Genomic DNA, 20802 nt, shown 5'->3' on the forward strand with positions numbered 1-20802 from the left:
AACTGGGGAGACAAACATACATCATATGCATCTTTTTGTTACAAAGTATCTACAGTTGAAATTGGGTAGAATGAAGAAATATGAACTTCAGTTTTAAAAATCAGACCTTGAAGAGCTTAGTTTGCATACTGAAGTAGTCAAATGCAGGGAAGGGTTTCAAGATCTATAGGTGAGAGGAACAATGACAGCACTGTCTCAGACATAAAAATTTATTTTAAATTTAAATCACAGTGAAAAATTATTTATTAACAACAGAATACATATTCAATCTGAAGGGTATTCGGTATAATCTATTGCACAAATAATTGTATGTAAACTTTTACAGTATATAGATATAACATATCACAAGGAAAATCAAAGCACAAACACCAAAAGCTTTCACATACATTGATTTTGCATTTAAATGAGTGGCGTCTTTCTTATATTTTTGGGAATGTAGCTGTAAGTTCATTGCTTTTGTATCCAAATCTGTAACAAATTTTTAAAATGTGGACGATGTAAGTCAGAATATATTCTTATTTATAATGTGAAACTAAGTTTAAAAAGTTAGCAAATATACCGTACCAGACAATACTGCACCCCTGTGCAGAACATCATCTATATTTTGCACCATAATTCTTTGAACATCCTGTAGCTCTGTGTTAAGTGCAGCAAGGTTACGGCGTGTTCTCGCATCAGTAAACATTTTCTTAGCCTTTTGCATATATGTATCTGTAACAGAGAATAGCAAGGTAACAGTTCCTTGTAATTGTATCAGCTCTTGACAGATATTCACAGAACAATAAACTACCTACCAAATTCAATGAAAGTGTAAGGCCTTTGCACAACATTAACTCTCTTCCCATACTGAGCATGAAATTCTTGCGCTAGGTCTTCTAAGTACGAGAAAGCCAGTCTTTTTGAGAAATTACGCTCAGTTAATACCAAGTAACAAACATCATTTTCGATAAGATAGCTAAATGAAAAAAAAAAAAAAAAAAAAAAAAATAGGTTAGTAAAAGCAATCAATCATTTTCCATTTTTACTTTAAAAATTTAACATAAAAAGCCACATAAAATACTTTAAAGGATGTACACAATATTGCTAACAGCACACTATTTTTAGAAAATTACAAACAGAACAAACAAAGCAAATAATCCAAATTCAGTTGCACACAGCAAGAGCTGAGTATACAGCTAGAAGTAAATAACCTTTCAGAAAATACGGCAGCTTGCCAGCAAATACATGTTCTGTACTAACTCTGCCATTGAACTACAGAATTATTCTATCTATGTAACTATTCACATCTGAATATATTTCACAATGATACTGAAATAATACCCTCAAACATCAACAACTAAAGTGTTTTTCAAGACTATAATGGAGCTGCTGCATATAAGGAGCCTTATAACAACTATCCATCATCATCGTTACTAAAAAATTCTACCAGCATTTGCATAGTTAGGTCTTCATGTATTGTATTGCCTTGATTAGGCTTTATTCACAAGACAAAAGGAAGAACAGAAAATAAAACTAAGACATTTTTCTGTGTTTGTTATTTTAAAGGTATGAATTTTGTGCACCTGGGTTGGAAAAGTGGGGAAAGTTAAATATTTGCCTAACTGGCCATAGATAATTTCACATCATGATGTAGAAAAATTAATGGGCCAAATCTGCCTCAAGGGAAAACATCAAACACCTGCAAGGAACCCTACAGTAATCAGAGAAGTACTATCCCGAGAAAATGTATCAGTGGCTTTAAATGAACAGCATTTTAAAAAAATCAGAACAAAATGGCATACTGTAACACGTCTGACAGACATGTTCTCACATGAGACTATGAGTCAGTTATGGTGATGCCTCGACAACAGGCACTCTGATGTGTCCTCTGTGCGGAAAGATAAATCACTTACATTCCTCTACACGAAGCTTAATGTGTCTAGTTTTATCAATATCAACTTTTTTTGCACTAAACAATTGAGAGATGCGGTGCCTTTTTAAACCTTCCCATGATGGAAATCATAACATCTTTTTATAGAGTTATGAAGCCACTTAATGTGAGCACTGATGGGGTGCTTAAGTGACAAACATGTCAAAAAACTAAAGGGTATTGAAGGGGTTCATCTCAATTTGTAATTTTCACTTTTAATGGGCAACAAATGCTCTAACAATATTTAGGGATGGGTCAAACATTAGTTTCAAACGTGACCAGCTCCATTTAAAAGTAGACTTTTCAGGCCCTTCCTAATGTATTTCATTCAGACATTTCTTTCTCCCCAGTACATCCAATGAATGAATGACTACCCCACGGTATTTGACACAAAACATTCTTTCAAGTGGCTCATCACAGAAGCAGTAAATTATATTTAGACTTCTAACCTATTTATCGCATATGGTTCAAATGGCTCTGAGCACTATGGGACTTAACTGCTGTGATCATCAGTCCTCTAGAACTTAGAACTACTTAAACCTAACTAACGTAAGGACATAACAAACATCCATGCCCGTGGCAGGATTCGAACCTGCGACCGTAGCGATCGCGCGGTTCCAGACTGTAGCGCCTAGAACCGCTCTGTTAATTTATCACATATACTTCGCATTTGCTTGTATTTGGAGTCATCTGCAAGGTATAGCAAGAAATTGCAGGAGTCACCATTTTACACTGCTATGGGCACTGTCTACTAATACATGGTCTAATAATTTTGCTCCAACTTTGGTAGATACTTTGTGTATTTATGATAATATCTTCAAGCCTAAAACTGAATAGAGATGTTATGTTCTGCTTGTATGAAAACGTCTGGGAAGATATTCTATAAGAACATGTTTTGCTCATAAAATAATATAGCAGAATGCAAGAAAGATGAAAACCAACTCAACTTTTACCAGAAGCTTTCCAAAATTTGTCAACGAAGACACTGAGCAGAATCCCTGAATTCTCTGTTTAGGAAATTATGATTTTTACATAATTTTTAGTTCAACCTAGAGGAGAGCCATAATATCACAGTGGCACATCTATTTCAATCTCTACAAATGACAGAACTAAAGGCTGTAATTCTGCATAGTTGCCATAAAAAATTTCTAGGAAGAAAAACAAAGGGGCATCTGACATCTTACAATCACTTAATATGTTCTGCTTTCCTTATGATTCATGTTAAAAAGGCATGCAGCAATGGAAACAATACTGGTGCATATTCAACACACAACCTACAAAGAAATCAATCAACTTTGAGAAACTGGCAGTTATTTACTTATAACTTCATTCATATCACCAATTCTTATTTCCCACCTCTGCAACAACAAGAAATCTGAAAAGGAACAAATATGGAGTATGTACATAATTAGAGAGAGAGAGAGAGAGAGAGAGAGAGAGAGAGAGAGAGAGAGAGAGAGAGAGAGAGGGGGGGGGGGGGGGGGGTATTTTTGTGGTCTAGAACAGATGCACTCCAAAATATAACAAGTTTTCTATCTTTTTGTGTGTGCCTGTTGATGACTCAAAGCTTCTGTTTTTCAGTGACTGGTCTCCTTTACACCTAAAATATTTATTTCCTGGACAGTATCAAGATGATTTTCCAACAACCTTTATTTTTGACAATCAACTGCCAATACTCATGATCAGTAAAGACAAAGATCAATAATAAGCTATGCTGGACAGTTCTTATGCTGATTATTTCATATTCTAAATGAGTTTTTACAACTATCCTGCCTCTAAATATCTGGGTCATATAATTTTTGTTACATAGATTTCCTTGATATCAATAGATGAAACATCTCCATTTACATCCAACATATCATTATGACACACCACTCACTTAACCGAGATTACATTATAAACATGATACACATCTGAAAGAAAAAGACTTGATGTGCTGACTCACTGTTCTTATCATGAGCTAACAATTCCTCTTATCAGTTGTACAGAGGAGAACAAAGCCATTAGTCACAGTCTGCTTTGACAGGTATCAATTGGATAAACTGCCAATCTCATTACAAATCCAGTTCACAGATCATGTAGAAAGAAGGATGAAAAATAAAAAAGAATGAGAAATGATTAAGACATTGCACTGTAATTCTGATATGAGGAGTTTTAAAACCAACTATTTATCGAGAGAGAGAGAGAGAGAGAGAGAGAGAGAGAGAGAGAGAGAGAGAGATGGTGATGCGGTTACCCTGAAATACACGGGAGTCTATGGCCACCAATATCATGGAACTTCAAAACAGCAATATTATAACTTAACCAAAGGAGGACACAAGCGAACTCTCATTGGTTCAGGTTTCCCAGTTTTAAGTAAAATGTTAGTTACTTACGCTACAGGTGATGGAAACATATGTGCAATGAGGCACTGTAATAACAATGAAGGAAGAAAGCCTTTCACCTACAAGGACAGCAATTTTACATAAAGCATGCTGTGAATGTTACCAGGATGGGCACTAAAACAATCACAAAAAAGAAACCTACATACAAAAACCTTTCCCATCCTTAGTAAACTACCACTATAATTTTCAAAATGTCAAAAGGAACACAGGAAAAAATCAGTCAAATAAATGTTCATAGCAACAACAGATTTTTTTTTTTTTTTTTAAAAAATTACTTCTCAGTTTCACTAAAAAGAATTATCCCCAGCATAGAGCTTAGTAACAACTGTGTTCTATAATATTTGAGCACAGAATTACCTCTTTTGTTATATACAAGCCATATAAGGGCCAGGAGTGGAGGATGATTCACATTTAAATTGTTTTTGTTAAGTGTTTGTCTTTAAGGTACAGTTTAATCAAAGTTACCCCACAGTGACACAGGGCAGAAACTAATGAATAACATGGAATTTCTGCTGGCTATTATAGGAGCAGTGAAAGTAGAAGGTGAAGATTGAGGATAAGTAGTCAATATCAAGATCCAAAGTACTCTCACCCAATACTTAAAAGTAAGACTTCATACTCATTCTCAAACTTACCGTCAATTGACTACTTATTCCAAATGGCAAAGCTGTTCAGAAATCAATTGTTGCTCTTATACATAAAACAGTTTAAAGCAACAAATACTGAAAACTGTGTTGCCGAATGATGATGATTATTGCGCCACATACTGTAGAGAATTTCATAATTTTCCTTTGTTAATGGTTTAGATACTTCCTCACATCAGTTTGGTTTTAAGAATGAGTAAGGAAGGAAATTAATAATAATCTTGCTTAATAACTATTTCAGGGTGCTAAGGGTGAGAAATGAAACAATTAAATGATGAAAACTGGCTTTGCAGCTCATGAATCACATCCTCTATTTCATCACAACACTGCCTGCAATTCTGTACCAGTGTTGCACAGTTGAAAGTTCCCCAAGGGCAGGTTGTTTATTTCAGATGTGACACCTTTTTACAAACAGCATCTCAAATCAGTAACGGACCATTTCTTCCCAGTTATAAGGTAATATCACACAGGGTATAACATTATGTGGAAAAGCATTTCTTTGGGAGCTGCATATGATAACTCTTTATTGTTAATTCATAAGTTTGTGGGTGCATGTAGTAATGATGTACTGATTTCTCTGTGTACAGGCTGGATATGCTAGAGAGCACTAACTGAAAACTCATATCATCCATTAAAATCAAGTATTTCTTTTTCCTAGTCATAATATTTCTAAAGTATTTTGTACCATTCCTCCACTAAGCAAATTATGGTTACAAAATGAAACAAATATCTCTGCTTTATTCTGACAAGCCCATGCAAACACTGCGAGGTAACAGGAATGATGGTACAGTAAGGAGAGAGAGAGAGAGAGAGAGAGAGAGAGAGAGAGAGAGAGAGAGATTGTAGGTAAAATGACTAATCTCCATTGTTTCAAAAATCCGCTGTGAGAGTACAAGAATCAGAAGCGAGCCTCGTCAACAAGAGTTCTATTGCTCACATGGCCAAAATGCTTGAATGCATCTGGTCATTAAACAATCAAACAAAACTGTTGGACTGTGTTACTTGAATGCAAATATTCCGCCCACTTGAAATAAATTTTGTTGCAAAACACTTAATTCATTTTCCTCCCCCCGTAACATCCAGTAAACTTTACCCCAAGCATAGAAGAATTACAAACAGTTTTAAGTCCTGAGTTACTGAAGTGACTATATGAACATCATAGATATTTGGGGAATTGTTTATAGTGCATCCAATTGATTGAATAATATTTCTGACATGTGCACCTGGATAATATTTTTGATGTGCACCTGGATGGGCAAATACTGATGTTAAAAATCCACAAATAACTCAGCAATTTCCACTTTAAGGATTTTGTTTCATTTGATGATACTATTAAAAACTCTCAAATATTGGATGTAGAAGAAGAAATAGATGTATTGCTGAAAATAATGGTGTTGAAGCAGGTCTGAACATGGCTCAGAGTCTGTTACTTTGAAACACCGGGTCCTGGATAGAATTAGTATAATTTGCAGCTATATCTTTGGAGAAAATTTCTAATGAAGTGATAACATTAACTGTAGACTAACACACTGAGAACTGCTTAAACACCTGGCCACACTGAGACAAAAGTAATTTCTTTAGTTTGTAATGTGCAATTTCTGTACTTTCAACATAATAGTTTGCATGTTATTGCAAGAATTATTTAAAATTGGGCAATAATAATGTTTTTACTCATTTTACAAATTCTGGAATGCTTTGTGGAGTTGCATATTCATGGTATTAGAGAAACTGGAGTCTTGCCGCCAAAAATTGCTTGAACTCAATTTATTTTCCTGTTTCATCCACAGACCCTATCCATTGTCCTAACAAAGTATTTCAATCAGACACCGAAAAATATTTTATATGTCATAGGGCATCACATGACAACAATGACTTTGTCAATTACAAATAAAAAGAAATGTCATATTTGATTTGAAATTTTACTGTTAAACACTGCCTGCTACAACAATATTTTTGTTTATTAAAGCTTGACATGGTGCCAAGTGGAAATATACATGTGCAGAAACTGATTATTCTAATATTTTTTATTGCAGCGTGTTATTGCATTAGTCTTAATAATGATTACTAGTGTCATTCAAATTCCGATCATCTTCACATCAACTATTGTTGCAGAGCAACCCACCAGTTGTGTGTGCTGTGGACAGCTTCTGCAAGTCACTACGACATTAGAACTGTAAGGCTGCTCTGCAACTATAATTAATCTGAAGATATTCAAAATTGGAAAAAAAACTGGAAATCATTATTAAGACAAATGTGATAATACACTGCAAAAAATAGAATATTTTAGTTGACACCCATGCCCATCACCACTTTCCCTTTTACCCCTTATTAGCTCCATCCTTAATCTGAAATATTGTGTACACAACCTGGGCTGTCCACCAAGATTGATAACTGCTTGACAGCTTACACTGTGGCATTTGAGCTGTAACTACTAGCCATAAGTAGATGAAAAATTTTAACTGTAGATAGGAACTTTTATCCAATTTTATCTTAGTATTGATTTCCATTATTTTCTATGGCAAACAATGCACTGACATTGTAAGTCAATCAAATCCCAACCACTTCATTTCAAACAATTTACTGTCGTAATTATTTCACCACATGTTCAATCCTAACACCTCACAAACTATGCTATAATCAAACTATCTCTCTATATTAATTTATTATTATTTTTTATTTGATCCAAGACTATCTTTGTGCACAACACACTTCAGTGTGTTCCATTATTGAAAACCATTTGAAATCTATTAAAATTTATAAAAAAAACACAAAAAACAGTAAGGTGAAAAAGATTTGTCACAGGAAAACTCTACGAATGGCATATGAAGGTAACTCATTGTGGGATACCTGCCGCAGTGCTCCTCACCCACGTCAGGCGCTCTGAGTTACCACTCTGGGTGACGATGACACTGACAACGTGTAGGGTACATTCACATCACTGCAGTGCCACTCAGGCATCAGTTCTCAATCCACCGCACTTCTTAGCTTCATTTGTTACACAGTACTCTTGGACCCACTAAGATCGAGCAAGGGCACAATCAAAGCAGTGCAGCAAAATGCCATTCCTACCACAAGCAGAAGAATGATATTGAGAAGGCTTCACAAACGTAGTGCACTGATAGTATAAAAGGAAAATTTGTTGAACACCAAACCAAAAAATGAGGCATTGGAAACCTTCTTGCTGCTAGCAGACTGTGTTACAGGAGGCTACACAACTGATACAATGCTCCTCAACAGGTAATGTCACTATACCTTATACGTTGAGTACCTCGGTAATGATGCAATGATATAAAAGTAACTACAGGATCATACAACAAAAATCCCAGGAAAGAAAAGTATCCAGATCAATTAAAACGATCCTGATTGATAGAGAAACTGAAGTGCTAGTGTTGAGCAACCTTCCAACATTTATGCACTAATGGATTTTTAGAAATATTCAGAACAACTCATCAACAAAGGTGCAAATGCATGGGAAAGTAAGACTATAAGACAATTTACCACACACTAAAACAGTGTTAAGACATCAGAAAGAATCCCAACAAAATAAAAGCAGTCATAGTTCTGAAACAGAAGGTAGCAATGAAAGTCGAGGGGTGCACCTTAAATGTGGGCTTGTGGACCGGCAGTCACAAGATGATGCATTTTATGACTGATTTCATAAAACCATTTCAGGACAAATGAAAGGATGGTACCCAAGCCTTGATCAGAATGGCAGTCCAGAGAAAACTGGAATAAATATTCACCATGAAATTAAAGTGCATTTTCTTGAAATAAGGACTGAAAATGGACTACATACAAAGATGTTATTTCATTACCAATCAAGGAGCAAACACAAAGAAGGCTCTGGAAATACTCGTATACAAATGACTGCCTTCTTGCAATTATTATATTCTGACAGTGCTAGGCCATACTTCAGGTGAGGACAAACTCCAGTTGATGTTTCATTTAACTGCTTTCAATGAAAATGAATGTTGATTGTTTGTCGATGACTTGTGCTGAAATTTGGATTTCATGGTCTATAACAGAGCTGCAAGTCACTGGAACAGGGTGCAGTTTATAATGTTGGCTTCCACTCACTGTTAGTTACCAAAGAAATAACAAATGTGCTACACCCCAAGGCAGTAAACACATCTGAAAATTCTATGTACAAAATACAGGGTGGCACACAAAATGTGTTACCATTTTGTTTTTGAATATAAACTTTATTGTCAATACAATCTGGAAGGAACATATACTACATTGAAGAGCCGTCCATGGAGATTTGTTCTAACTCGGCACATGCTCGATATGTCCACCATTTCGTTTCCTAACTTCCTTCAAACGAACACTGAAGTTAGTGATTACTACTCTACGGCACATGTCTTCCATAATTTCACTGCAAGCTTGAAGAATAAGTCTTCTGAGCTCCATTAAATCACGTGGATGTTTCGGGAAAATTTTTTCCTTTAGGTACCCCCAAAGAAAAAAGTCACATGGATTGAGGTCTGGACTATTGGGGGGCCAATTTTGTCCATCATTAAAGTGACCTGGAAACCTGAGTGAAATGATCCACATGTCGAAATGCTCGTATAAAAACTCCAACACAGCATTTGCAGTATGTGGCCTTGCTCCATCTTACATGAACCACTGCGTGTTGAAGGGCAAGGCAGTAGCAAGAAGCTGTGGAATGAAGCTATTGCAAAGCATGCTCAAATAACGCTCGCTGTTCACAGTTTCTTCAAAGAAAAAGGGTCCAATAAGTCCGTGACTGGAAATTGCTGCCCATGCTGTAATCCTCTGAGCATAATGTTGTTGTTCACGAAGCACTTGTGGGTTTTCAGTGGCCCAAAAGCGTACATTTTGTTTGTTAACCAATCTGTCTAAATGAAAATGCGCCTCATCTGAAAACCAAACGTTGTTGAGGGTTTCTTCCCTATCCTCCGTCCACTGAGCAAACAGTAGTCTCTGCTGCTTGTGTTCTTCAGTGAGCTTCTGTGCACAGGTCATCTTGTATGGGTACATATGGAGGTCACTTAAGAGTGCGCTGAATGGAGCGTCTGGATATTCCCAGTTGCACTGCTGCCTTTCCACACGATTTCCCGGGACTTCTCTGTACAGCAACTCGTATCGCTTCAATATTCTCCGGCGAACAAACAGGATTAGCCCAAGGTTGCTTTGCTTCCAATACTGTTCCTTCCTGTACAAATTTATCACACAACCTGTGGATGGTCTTCTTGCAAGGGGCCCATCGTGTGTTAAACTGTTGTCAAAAATGCCTCTGAGTCACAACAAGGCTTTTCATTTCATGAAAAAGTAACACAATTGCCGATTGTTGCTGTGTCATCAGTCTTCCATTGTCAGCCATTGCTGCTTACTAGTCTCCTAGCGGCAGTATTGTGAATTACACGTCATTATGTAACTCATTTGTTTTTCCAAGCTCTGCTGGTACTGCTGTAGAGATCCCAGCAGGATATCTAATGTGCGTCATAAATTGTTAAAGAAACAATTGGTAACTCATTTCATGCGCCACCCTGTATTTGAAACACTTCGGATAAACGCCAATGATAGCCAAGTAATAGGGAAAGTCGGTCTTCTGGCATTCCAACCTTCCCACAGACAACAGCATCATTCATGAACTGGCTCTCAGAACTTTTGACACTGTCTACTAAATCATTTATATGTAATGTGTACAGAAATGCCCCTGTAACACTCATTTGAGGTACTCTCATAATTACCTCTACACGAGTCACTATTGTGCTGTTAAGAACAATGTGTTGAGTTATATCTGTCAGTGCAATGAAGGAACTTTGTTCTGAAAAGATCATGTAAGAGCTCTCAAATGTACAAATTACAAGATGATTTGGAAAACATCCTGTTACTGTAAGGACTGCTGAGTGAGTGAGTCACTCCGTATAGGAGCATTTCATACGCAATGATTTATGATCTAGGTATAAGAGCAACCTTCATCCCCTAGAGAATAAAGTTTGAAGAAATTCTTATTGATGCATGCATGCCCAACCTTTTCCCCCATCTTTGGAGCTATCAGAGTAGATATGGCCAAAGTACATATTCTTGACGAACTCAGTAAATTCTTGGACTGGGTCAACTTTCATATCATTCTCAAGGTTCAGTTACACAGTAGGGCAGAGGGTATGCACCATGGTGGACTTGTGATGTTGAGATGAGGGTGTGGGTGGCCACAATAACAGAGAGCTGTTGGCAAATATTGGTGAAACATACAGCAGCTGGCTGCCCTTAATAAGCAAGAAGCTGAGGATAGGGAAGAAGACTGAATAACACGGATGTTTAAAAAGTCTACTTAATTTAAACACATAATTAGATGGTGTTGACAAATTATTTTCAAGGGAGCAGTATCTGCCTCCACCAGGAGACTGTATATCAGGCTTACGTCTCGTGCAAAACTCAGCTTGTCCCTTCCCCAGATGATATACTGAAAACTATGGATGAAGGGCAACAGGCAGATTCTATATATCTGGAACCCATTTGACATGGTGGCCCATTGCAGGCTGTTAATGAAAGTATGAGCATACGGAGTAAGTTCAGATATGCGAGTGGCTCGATCACTTCTTAAACAATAGAACCCACTACATTGTCCTCAATGGCAAGTGTTCAGAGACGAGGGTATTGTCACAAGTGCCCCAGGGAACTGTGATAGGACTGCTGATGTTCTCTACATACATCAATGATTTGGCCGACAGGGTAGGCAGCAATCTGCAGTTTTTTGCTGATGATGCCAGGGTGTATGGTAAGGTGTCAAAGCTGAAACTGTAGGAAGATACAAGACATCTTAGCAATATTTCCAGTTGGTGTGATGAATGGCAGCTAGCCCTAAATATGAAAAAATTTAAGTTAATGCAGACAAATAGGAAGATCTAGTTTCCCGCTCGACAGAGTCAAGTCATTTAAATATCTTGGCATAATGTTGCAAAGCAATATGAGGTGGAACAAGCATGTGAAAACGGTGGTAGGGAAAGCAAGTGATCAACTTCTGTTTACTGTGAGAATTTTAGGAACGAGCAGTTCACCAGTATAGGAGACTGCATACAGGACGGTGGTGCAACCTGTTCTTGAGCACTGCTCAAGTGTTTGGGATCTGTACTAGATCAGACTGAAGGAGTACATCGGAGCAGTTCAGAGGCAGGTTACTAGATTTGTTACTGGTAGGTTCTAGCAACACATAGGTGTTACAGAGACGCTCCAGGAACTCAAACGGGAATCCCTGGAGGGAAGGTGATGTTCTTTTCAAGAAACACTATTGAGAAAATTTAAAGAACCATCATTTGAAGCTGACTGCAGAACAGTTCTACTGCCACCAACACATTGCGCGTAAGGACCACGAGCATAAGCTATGAGAAATTAGAGCTCAAACGGAGGCATACAGACAGTAGTTTTTCCCTTGCTCTATTTGCGAGTGGAACAGGTAAGGAAATGACGAGTAGTGGTACAGGGTACCCTCCGTCATGCACCATACAGTGGCTTACGGAGTATCTACGTAGATGTAGATATGGATGTATATGGCAACTGGATGCCGTCATGAGGTACAGTGTCTAATAACCCAGGACAGAGGATGCAGCCAACTCATACACAATGCTCCCATAATCTGTATATGAGTAGCCTTTAGTTGCTGGATGTGTGGTACCCCAGTCAACTTCTTATCAAACAGTAAGGTCAAGAAACAGCCACGGTCAACATCTACTATAACAGCTGGCGATTTCAGTATAATTAGAGACGTGGGTGAATGGACCGAAGTTGGAAAAGTGTGTAGTATGGAATTTCAGTATTGAAACAGTTTCTGAAATTTTTAGCCCATGCCTGTCTTCTATGTAAAGCTGTTTGCAGACAACTTTCACTTAAATGGACTTTCACAGAGCTTTAATAGAGGCAAAGATCGAGTCCACACTACATTTAGTTCTGTATTGAGCTTGTTGTCAACAATCAATCACAGTTTGAAAACAACACCAACAATCATAAACATAATACTAGAAGGAGAAATGATTTATACCATTCATCACAGTCTTTGTGTGGCACTGAAAGGGGTGTGTGTGTGTGTGTGTGTGTGTGTGTGTGTGTGTGTGTGTGTGTAAGCCTAATAAAATGGTCAGCACTTTACAAGCATTAAATAAAATAGCACCTGCTGATATTTTCTGTGACCTATCTAAGGCATCTGACTGTGTGAACCACAGTATTCTCCTAGCTAAATTGAAGTTTTGTGGCATTGACAATACAATTAACCAATGGATAATGTCATATCTAACCTGTACTTAGTAATTCAACCAATTTAGTCTGGGGACATTATTCTGACTGGGGAGAAATCACATATCATCTTCTCCAAGGCTCAATCTTAGGTCCACTGTCAGTCCTCTTTTGTAAACAATCTTCTGTCTAACATACAAGCAGAATTAGTTCTTTTTGCAGACAACACTAACATTGAAATCAATCGTGTACTACAGAAGATATATTGAAAAATGTTCTTGAAAGTATCACTGACTGGTTTTCTGTGAATGGTCTCACCCTCAGTTTTAAAAGACAACATATTCAGTTCTGCACATCTAGGGGTACTGCAACACTGATAATTGTACCACGTGATGAGGAAACAATTAATAGTGTGGGAAATTCAAAATTCTTTGGAAACAATTCACTGCAGTTCAAAAGGAACAATGATGTACATAGTTACGATATCAGGTGGAAAACTGACTCACTCTACTCCACATTAAGATTGTCTTTATCACAAAAGGTGTTCACAATGACCCAACTAAAATTTCTGATAACTTACCCAGTGATATAAAATGTCTAACAGACAGCAAAGCAAAATTTGGAAACACCGAAAAAGTTTTTCCTTGACAACTCCTCCTATTCCATAGAAGACTTTCTGTTATTGTAATGTATGAGACACGGTGGGTAGAAATTACTAACCTCTGTATATTATTAAAAAAAAACTTTAAAAATGTTAAGCGTGTAGCCATATTTACAATTAATTTGCAATGTGAATGTAAAAAAACTGATTCCACATCATTACAATGTATAATGGACATGATTTATGGAACGTGAAACTTTGGCTCCACGTTGTCATACTTTCTGCTGAGAAGTTGTACTACAATTGTAAAGCTACTGACTCATTCCATATCATTGTGAGACGTCACAGGCCCCGTGTAAAGACAGGCAAATGGTCTGTCACATGTAGTTTTGCCCATGTGGTGTCTTAAGCCTATTGCAAATCCAGGTGTAGACAACGCACGAGGGTGTGTGTGATGGCAGTAGGTGATTCAAAGTAGATCTGGCCAGTTAGAATCCCCACTGAAGCAGCAACAGCCAATGTCTAGTTGCCACCGACCAGGAAAGCTTTACTAACCATCCGCTCCAGTATTTTCCGCACAGCTGCTCTGTTGATAACTAATTTTACTGTGCGAGTTTTTGCAAAGATTCAAAATTGGTATGATCATATTTCCCTTCCACTCTATAGGAAAAAAATCATTGCTATCATACCTTGCTGAATATAATTAGTAATCATAATATCCCATTGTTCTGGAGTGGATGGAACATCTGGTAATGTACCACATAAGGCCAGAGAAATTATCTCTGCAGTCTGCCTCAGTTATTTCTTTGGACAGCCAGAGAGCTGACTTGAGTTTAGAGCAAGGGTATACAGGATTGCCAGCACTGCATGTCACAAATCCCTCACTGTGGCTGCATAAAGAATGAATATTAGTTCACATCATTTGTAATACCCATTTTATGATGCAGCTCAAAAGAACTAATTCTAAAAGGGTCTGCCATCTCCTTTCTGGAAGCAATTGAAGATTTGTGAAAAAGTCTCATGTCTTTGCTACCATACTGGATAAACCAATTCACACTGTCAAATGGTTCAAATGGCTCTGAGCACTATGGGCCTCAACTGCTGAGGTCATAAGTCCCCAAGAACTTAGAACTACTTAAACGTAAGTAACCTAAGGACATCACACACATCCATGCCTGGGGCAGGATTCGAACCTGCAACCGCAGCGGTCACGCGATTCATACTGTCAATCTGCTTCTAAATATGACGTGTTGTCATGAGTTTTGAGTTCCTGAATTTTCTTGTCTTTTTCAATAAACTTGACACATAGGTGATGGAATGTATGCTTAAAACACATGAAATCTGTATATCATATCCCTCACTTTTTCGGATAGTGTGTTCCTGACAAACACTTGTGTTGATCTGGTTGTCCTTACACATTTCCTGTATGCAAGGAACATAAACTCCTCAAAAGTTACCCGAATTTCCTCAGAGTTTTTCTTAATGCAGATCCATTTCTCTCTCTCTCTCTCTCTCTCTCTCTCTCTCCTACAGAGTAACCTTTCTGAGTTTATCTTCTATGTTTCTACAAAGTACAGTCCATCAATTGTGGTACAAGAAAGAAACTGTGCAAATTGCTTGGATCTCTGTCTTGTCACTTGCCTGTCACTTCAAGATCTGGCAAAGGGGAGGAATGCCATGGTAGTATAAGTTTTTAGCACTGAAATTATGCACTGCTCAACAGACAACATAGTGGTCATCCATGATAAGCAGGGTCAACACTACGTTGAGTTTACTTTTTCTTAAGGTATGCTCAAAAAGGGATTAGTCAGAAAGCTAGCTATGAGCTCAGTCTTTATGTGCCTGCTGACAATTCAGTGCCTCTACTATTTGTGACTTGTTAGCTTTACTTGTAAATTATTTAGGTTTATCATTTTAAGAACAAATCTGCAACAAGTCATCAAGTTGGTCTCTCTCTCTCTCTCTCTCTCTCTCTCTCTCTCTCTCTCTCTCTCTCTCCAGTATTAAATGTTAGGAAACACATTACTGGAGAAACCTTATTACAGTTCTGACTAGGATTTTTTGGGGAGTATAAGAGGAGGAGGAGGATTATCATACATTTATTGAAAGAGATTTTCCAACATTAAAGAAATTCATACAAGAACAGGGATGGCAACATCCAATTTTTGAACTCATTCAGCTCAAAGTAGTTTTTTGCAGCCTGCCAGGATTTCAAAAATTTTTATTTGGCATTCATGCATACTTAATTTCTTTGAAAGTAATTTTATCTTATTTACCAGTGAAATTTTTCTCCCTTTTGTCATGCCTATTTTCACAAACAGCATCTTTAGTTTATGCTTCACTCTTACTTATCATTACTAATTAGTCCATGACAAGGAGACTGGTTACTACTTCTGGGGACTGTAAGACATTTTGGTCTACAGTTCTAGTTTATAACAGACTTCAGAATGTTCTTAGGATCCTTTTATGACAATTCCCTTGTCTTATCATGATTATCTGGTAGGTAAGGTAGCAGAACCCAGCAAACATAAAAATAATGAATGCATAATAAATAATACACATGCAGATGAGGAAACCAAAACTTCTGTTTAAAGTAAGTGGTAATACAGACAGAGCTATCTTAGATAACCAGATAGGGGGCTACTTGCTATGGGTAAAAACTGATTTTAGTTGAAAGAAGATTTTCTTATTTTTATTTTGCTTGTCTAGCTGCACAAGATGAAACTGAGGAGCAAATTTCTTTGGTCATGGAACAAGCCACTACATGAAATTAACTCCAGAAAGGTTTATAGTAAATAAAATGAAATTCACACAAATGCTACATGGACAGCAAACTGCCAAGTATATATTACCATAATTAACAATATAACAAAGAAATTTGCTAAAAATTTATTCCAGCAAGTCTCAGACAGAATAGGAGTGTGTCATGAGGAAAGTGAAGGATTCAGATTCTTTATTCACAATTGACCACCTGAGGTGGAATAGGCAATTTACATGGATATCATATAATATTTTCCTTGAATAGTACCTTAAAGCTAAACGAGCATTGCAAATAGTGTCCATAGATGATAACATACACCATAACATAAGATAAATAGTAGAAAAGCTACTGCTAAGATTTTTTAATTCTTATAGCACCTTATTGAAAATTGATGTAGCAAAATACAGGATGAACCAAGATTGCAGTACCACTTGCTGGCTTTGACCTGTTACATCACGCATAGCACACATGAACAAACATAAACAAACAATACAAAAAATATATAACTGTAGAAATGACATGACACTAACAGAACTGTGGGAATTATGTGCTTTCTGGTGGGACAAACTACATATATGATAAACCTAATAATGAAGACTTATAAAAGATATACTTCTGAAGAAACATCTAGCAAACAAAATCCCCAGCAATCAACAAAACAACACTGGAAAAAACTGATATCAGAAATTTCACTTGACCTATATAATGCAAAAGAAGTCCACAATACCAAGAACACACACACACAGCTCCGAAACCCAGTAGGCTACCAGATATTTTCCTTGACCTATATATCTCATATGAAATCCACATTACCAGAAAATCACACACAATTACAAACCCAGTATGTTAACACTTCACTTGACCTATATAGCTAAAACAACATCCGCAGTACCACAAAACCGAATCTCAGCCATATAACTAATACCGAAAATCTAATCTCATGAAGCACAATCCACCATTTTCACCAACAACTAACAACAAAACCCCAAAAAAATGCATTAACATCAATTTCTGAGCAGACATACTCTTTGTGAATGGGAAGAGTTACCCCAGAATATAATGCTGCATGTCTTAAGAGAATGAGAAAAATCAAAGTAGACTAATTTTTGTATTGGACCATCATTTGTTGCAGACACTGCTCCAATGGTAGATACAGCAGTAACCAGTTTTTGAACAAAATCCTGAACACAAGCTTTACATGACAGCTTTCCATCTATCTGGAAACCATAGATAGAAGATGTCTCATAGACAGCAAAGTAAAATTTGGAAACAAGCTGAGAAAGTTTCTCATTGACAGCTACTCCTAGCTGGGAGAAGAATTTCTGTTACTGTAATGTGAAAAAGGTGGTGGTTAGGACTTGCTAACTCAAAACATCTGTACACACTTTTTTCTTGGAAAAAAAAGGAAACAACAACTTAGAAATGTTCCAAATGCAACCACATGTACACATTAATTTGCTTTGTAATATAAAATGACTCTCTCCACAACAGTACAATCCATCATGTAAAATGATTCATGGGGCATGAAGCTAACTATCTACCCACCCAGTAATTTGGTTTGTCCATACTCATCAATCATATGCCTAATCCAAAATGTTAGTTTTAGTAGAAATGTAGGACAATCACAGAAACTATGCAAATCAGGCTCATTGGATGGATAAAAAAAATTTCACTCTTAACAAAATGTTGTTCATTAAGTATGTGCTAAGCAAAACATGAACAACAATTGCAGAGAGACTGCTCTGGAAAGCGAGAGTCCTGATGATACGTAATAAATGTCGAACATGTTTTTTCTACTGCGCCCATCATATGTTAAACCTATGCTTAGAACTCTGCCACAATAGCTCGACGATTGTTAATCTGAATATATTTAAATACTATTTATATGTTCATTCAAGATGTATCTTTAGACGTTTTTTTGAGTAGACTGAAGCACTACAAAAAAAAGTGACAAAGAAAGGATACTGCATAAAAATCAAATACAAGGATAACAACCATGATTCCAACCAGATGTTCTGAATATGTTTTTTTTTAACATATGTTGAATCCTTTTCATCACAGTGAAGTAGGCTACATGCATGTAGGTATGCGGGCTAATGAGCATGTCAAACAAGACTTTTTAATACTACCCTAATACACCCAAGAACCCCTCCGCATGCTTTTAGATGATAACCACATTTAGGCATTAATGAACTGATATTTACACCCCAGTATATGACAATAGAATAAACCCAACTCAGGGAAGAGCATCACAGCAACTGCATTTTACAGGATCTAAAACATCTGCTACTGAATAGATACAGTGATCTAACCAAAATTCTTCTATAGGAGGAAGCAAATAATATTAACTTTACACAGTGGACAATAGTACATTAGTACAGTGTAATTCCTAGTGGAGATTTTAAATTAAGATGTTACACACTGTAAATGGGAATCGTCTCTTCAGTTTGTATAATATTTCATTAGGTTTTTTTGTATGTTCTGACAATTACACATGTTTAGTACACAAATGTAGTGAAGTGGGAGGATTAAAGACTTTTTCAAAAGTGAGACTACAGGAATCTGACTGCATTGTAACTTAGCATACATATGATACTATTCAACCAGGTAGTCAACTGGAAGTTTTGAAAAAACTTTTATGGAAAGCAAACAATCTGTAACATTTGGTGAATATTGCATGAATTCCGCTTACATGTTAAAGGAAGTAGGGGGGAGGGATTTCTGCTAATATTTATTGTCTTACATATCATGTAGATTTCACCTTTCAAAAAGAATTTTGTGACTATCGCTGTTTGTGTTTATTAGTACCTACTTCCCACAAACAAAGCCATTCAGCTGTTCTCTACCTTCATTCACAGCTGCTTATAGCTGACATGTGATATTTCCTGTATGAAGAGCAAATATCATATTTTTAATGTCTCTTGAATCCGTTCTACATTTGATTTGCTTGTTATCTACCCGAGAACTGTGAAGTTGATCGTGACCCTTTTAGGACAATGACCCAAACAACAAAGATTTGATGTCTTTCCAATATGAGGCCATAATTATGTCACACAAGCAGAACACTCAATGCCGTTTAGTTACGAAAGGAAAAGGTGCTGCATAATTAAGTTCCGGAAACAAGTCAATGTTACGACAACATAACGGGTGCAAAACTGTTTCAAGACTGCAAAACAGAAATGCTTACAGTTTAGCCTGTGCGACATACGACTAAATACGAGAAACGGTGTATTATGAACCATAGTTCTAACAATGACAGTACAATAATGGCTATTGTCACATAGCTTGATGTACGCATGGTTGCAATAATGCATTAACAAAAACTTACTGGAAAACATATGGTCCTGTTTCGATCGTGCAACGCTCCAAACTATGGCTGTTTAACTTGCGGAATAATAATTTCGCTTGGTTCTGGTACTCAAGAATGCTTCTCCCAAACTGAAAAGGGCGCAAAAAAGACCGTGTCAGCAGTAAAAGATTATGAACTTTTTATGAGAAAAATGTGAATAAATTTTAATGAAACCTCACGAAATCATAGGTCAATCTACCAACCTGTTCATCTTCTTGCATTGATGCTGACAGCGGTAGACCATCTGACAGCCTTGCTATCATCGTCATCAAAACCATTTTGTCTACAGTAGATGTGTGGTGACGTCACAAACAATGTATGGAGTACTGCTGCTATTAAACACAATGCATCATTAAAAATCTACCTTCACCTGAATAGGCACAACATATACACGTCACTCGGAACCACACATTCACTCGCACACAAACATATCCACGCTCACTCCTGTCAAAGACGTATCTACACGACGGAAGAGATGGTACAAAGAGTTTAGTGCGATATATCGATGACCACATCTACATGTAAGTCCATACCACCGTCTAATATAACAGTCGCGACACTTCACCTAGAGTTTGTCGCCAACTGCGCCAGCAGCGCAACAAGCGGCCAGTAAAACTATTGATCTCAGCGAGACCGTGAAAGCGAACAAGAATAGTATTTGTTTATTTTGGTTTGAACAATCGTTTCTACAAATGTGAGCGCATATAACGCAATAAATTGCAGCAACAACATGAAGGAAACACCACATCTGTCTTTTTCTTTAGGTTTCCTAAAGACTCTGTTACTATACAATATCGCCAGGATTCGTTTACAAACTACATGCGTATTAACGATTAATGTTTCGTTTTAAGAGCAGAAAATGGCTAGTGCATAACAGACGAACTGATTTTATGAAAAAAGACACTGTTTACCTTTATAATAATGTTAAGTTTTGTTCACTACACTTCGAACAAAACCAGTT

The 20802-nt window shown here is 37.0% G+C and overlaps 1 protein-coding gene across 1 annotated transcript; it reads right to left on the bottom strand.

Annotated features, from left to right (window-relative positions):
- Positions 1-225: 225 nt before the first annotated feature.
- On the bottom strand, positions 226-20300 carry LOC124722060 (vesicle-trafficking protein SEC22b). Its single transcript, XM_047247256.1, has 5 exons — positions 20045-20300; positions 19821-19930; positions 795-955; positions 565-711; positions 226-468 (listed from the first exon to the last, which is right to left on the bottom strand). Exons 1-5 carry the CDS (start codon positions 20117-20119, stop codon positions 320-322), a joined length of 642 nt encoding a protein of 213 aa, XP_047103212.1. The 5' UTR covers positions 20120-20300; the 3' UTR covers positions 226-319.
- Between the last annotated feature and the right edge of the window lie 502 nt (positions 20301-20802).

Source organism: Schistocerca piceifrons, chromosome X, assembly GCF_021461385.2.
Source record: "Schistocerca piceifrons isolate TAMUIC-IGC-003096 chromosome X, iqSchPice1.1, whole genome shotgun sequence".
NCBI classification, from domain to species: Eukaryota; Metazoa; Arthropoda; class Insecta; order Orthoptera; family Acrididae; genus Schistocerca; species Schistocerca piceifrons.

Excerpts from the sequence above, each read along its gene's own strand:
- LOC124722060 (XM_047247256.1), bottom strand. The coding sequence starts at position 20,119 with ATGGTTTTGATGACGATGATAGCAAGGCTGTCAGATGGTCTACCGCTG. Across the intron at positions 19,931-20,044 it reads CAATGCAAGAAGATGAACAG|TTTGGGAGAAGCATTCTTGA; the intron begins GTTGGTAGATTG and ends CGCCCTTTTCAG. Across the intron at positions 956-19,820 it reads ACAGGACCATATGTTTTCCA|CTATCTTATCGAAAATGATG; the intron begins GTAAGTTTTTGT and ends TTTTTCATTTAG.